The 1,746-nt window shown below is 35.2% G+C and overlaps 1 protein-coding gene across 1 annotated transcript; it reads right to left on the bottom strand.

The window, feature by feature from the left end:
- Positions 1 to 811: 811 nt before the first annotated feature.
- LOC141718916 (uncharacterized) lies at positions 812 to 1,153 on the bottom strand. The gene has a single exon (XM_074521288.1). The coding sequence runs from the start codon at positions 1,151 to 1,153 to the stop codon at positions 812 to 814; it is 342 nt and encodes a 113-aa protein (XP_074377389.1).
- Positions 1,154 to 1,746: the final 593 nt, after the last annotated feature.

The raw sequence follows: 1,746 nt of genomic DNA, 5'->3' as shown, positions 1-1,746 counted from the left end.
TAAATTAATAAAATGTATGGTATACTAGTTATGCATAATATATCGATTTTAAAATTTTAAAACCTATTTGATCTTGATATTAGAAAATCATAAACATGCCTCTATAAAGGAAGAACACAATCAAGCGAACACTAAATCACTAATATTATTTAAACAATAACATTGATGGTATGTAATTTTCAACTACTATATAATTTGTTAACCTATGATTATCATCAATTAATAACGTACACCTATTACAACAAATACCACTATAACATCAAATTAATAATATTATATAGTACCAAGAATTCAAGTACGCATGCAAATCTCAACTAAAATAATATTTTAATTCGAAGTGATGTGAAGATAAGGTTTAAATTGTAATGTAGTGAAGGTGAGAGTGCAGTACTCAAAATCAAACCTTGTGTTGCCGAATTAAACTAATGACTCTGTTCTCCTGCTTTTTCTTCACCCACTCTGGCTCTCTCTCGGCGGCTTCTTTAGGGTTCTATTACTAGCCTTGTTGCGTACTCAAACAATAACTGAATGTTTTAATATATAGCATAGTAGGTATCCTACAACTTTTAAGATTTTAATTACTAACTCAATACTTAATAGCGTTCCTTTTTCTAATTTAATTAATCAATCTGTTAGATCACTTATTCTTGTTCTAATTCTAATTCGAATCTAAATTATATTTTTATTAATTTTTATTATTGTTTTAACTATAATAATAATAATTATTGTTAATATTTTTATTATATTTGAAATATATAAAATTCACGTATATTATATATATACCCCCTTAAAAAGGATTCCGTCCCCAGAATCAAACGAAACTAAAACTCGTACCTGAATCAAATAAATGTGGATATTTCTCACGAATAGATTCTTCTAATTCCCATGTAGCCTCTCTCTCCGAATGATGTTTCCACAGAACTTTCACAAACGGAATGGTGTTCCTCCTTAGAACTCGCTCCTCTCGAGCTAAGATAGCCTCAGCTTCTTCCTCACATGAAAGATCCTCTCTAATCTTATGCAATGGATACTGCACTACGTGCAATGGATGATATTTATAGCCCCTCAAAACCGACACATGAAACACATTATGTACATGAGATAGTTGTGGCGGCAATGCAACTCTGTAAGACACTTCCCCAACTTTCTCCATAACATCAAAAGGTCCAACATATCTTGGACTAAGCTTTCCCTTCATACCAAAACGCTTCACACCCTTACAAGGTGACACCTTTAAGAACACATGATCACCTGGCTCAAATCCACCAAACTTCCTATGTTGGTCCGCGTAACTCTTTTGACGAGATCGAGCTTCCTTCAAACTTTCTTTAACTTTTTCCACCTTCTCATTTGTGATTCTAACCAACTCTGGCCCTTCAATGACTCTCTCACCAACCTCATCCCAACAAGATGGTGCCCTACACCTCCTACCATACAAAGCCTCAAATGGTGGCATACCAATACTCGTGTGCCAACTATTATTGTACGCAAACTCGACAAGATACAGATATTTATCCCAATCACCTGTCCACTCTAACGCGCAAGCCCTCAACATATCCTCCAATGTCTGAATCGTCCTCTCTAACTGTCCATCGGTCTGCGGATGATAAGCTGTACTAAAATTAAGCCTCGTACCCCAAGCCTGCTGGAATCCCTTCCAAAAACGCGATGTAAATCTCGTATCCCTGTCAGAAACTATCGACACCGGTACACCATGAAGTCTAACAATATCTCGCTGAAAAATCT

This window comes from Apium graveolens, chromosome 4 (assembly GCF_009905375.1).
Source record: "Apium graveolens cultivar Ventura chromosome 4, ASM990537v1, whole genome shotgun sequence".
NCBI lineage: Eukaryota > Viridiplantae > Streptophyta > Magnoliopsida > Apiales > Apiaceae > Apium > Apium graveolens.
Note: the sequence above shows the minus strand (reverse complement) of the source record. Positions and strands in the feature narration are given on the sequence as shown.

Bases quoted from the DNA above. Each gene is read 5' to 3' on its own strand.
- LOC141718916 (XM_074521288.1), bottom strand. From the start codon at position 1,153: ATGGAGAAAGTTGGGGAAGTGTCTTACAGAGTTGCATTGCCGCCACAA.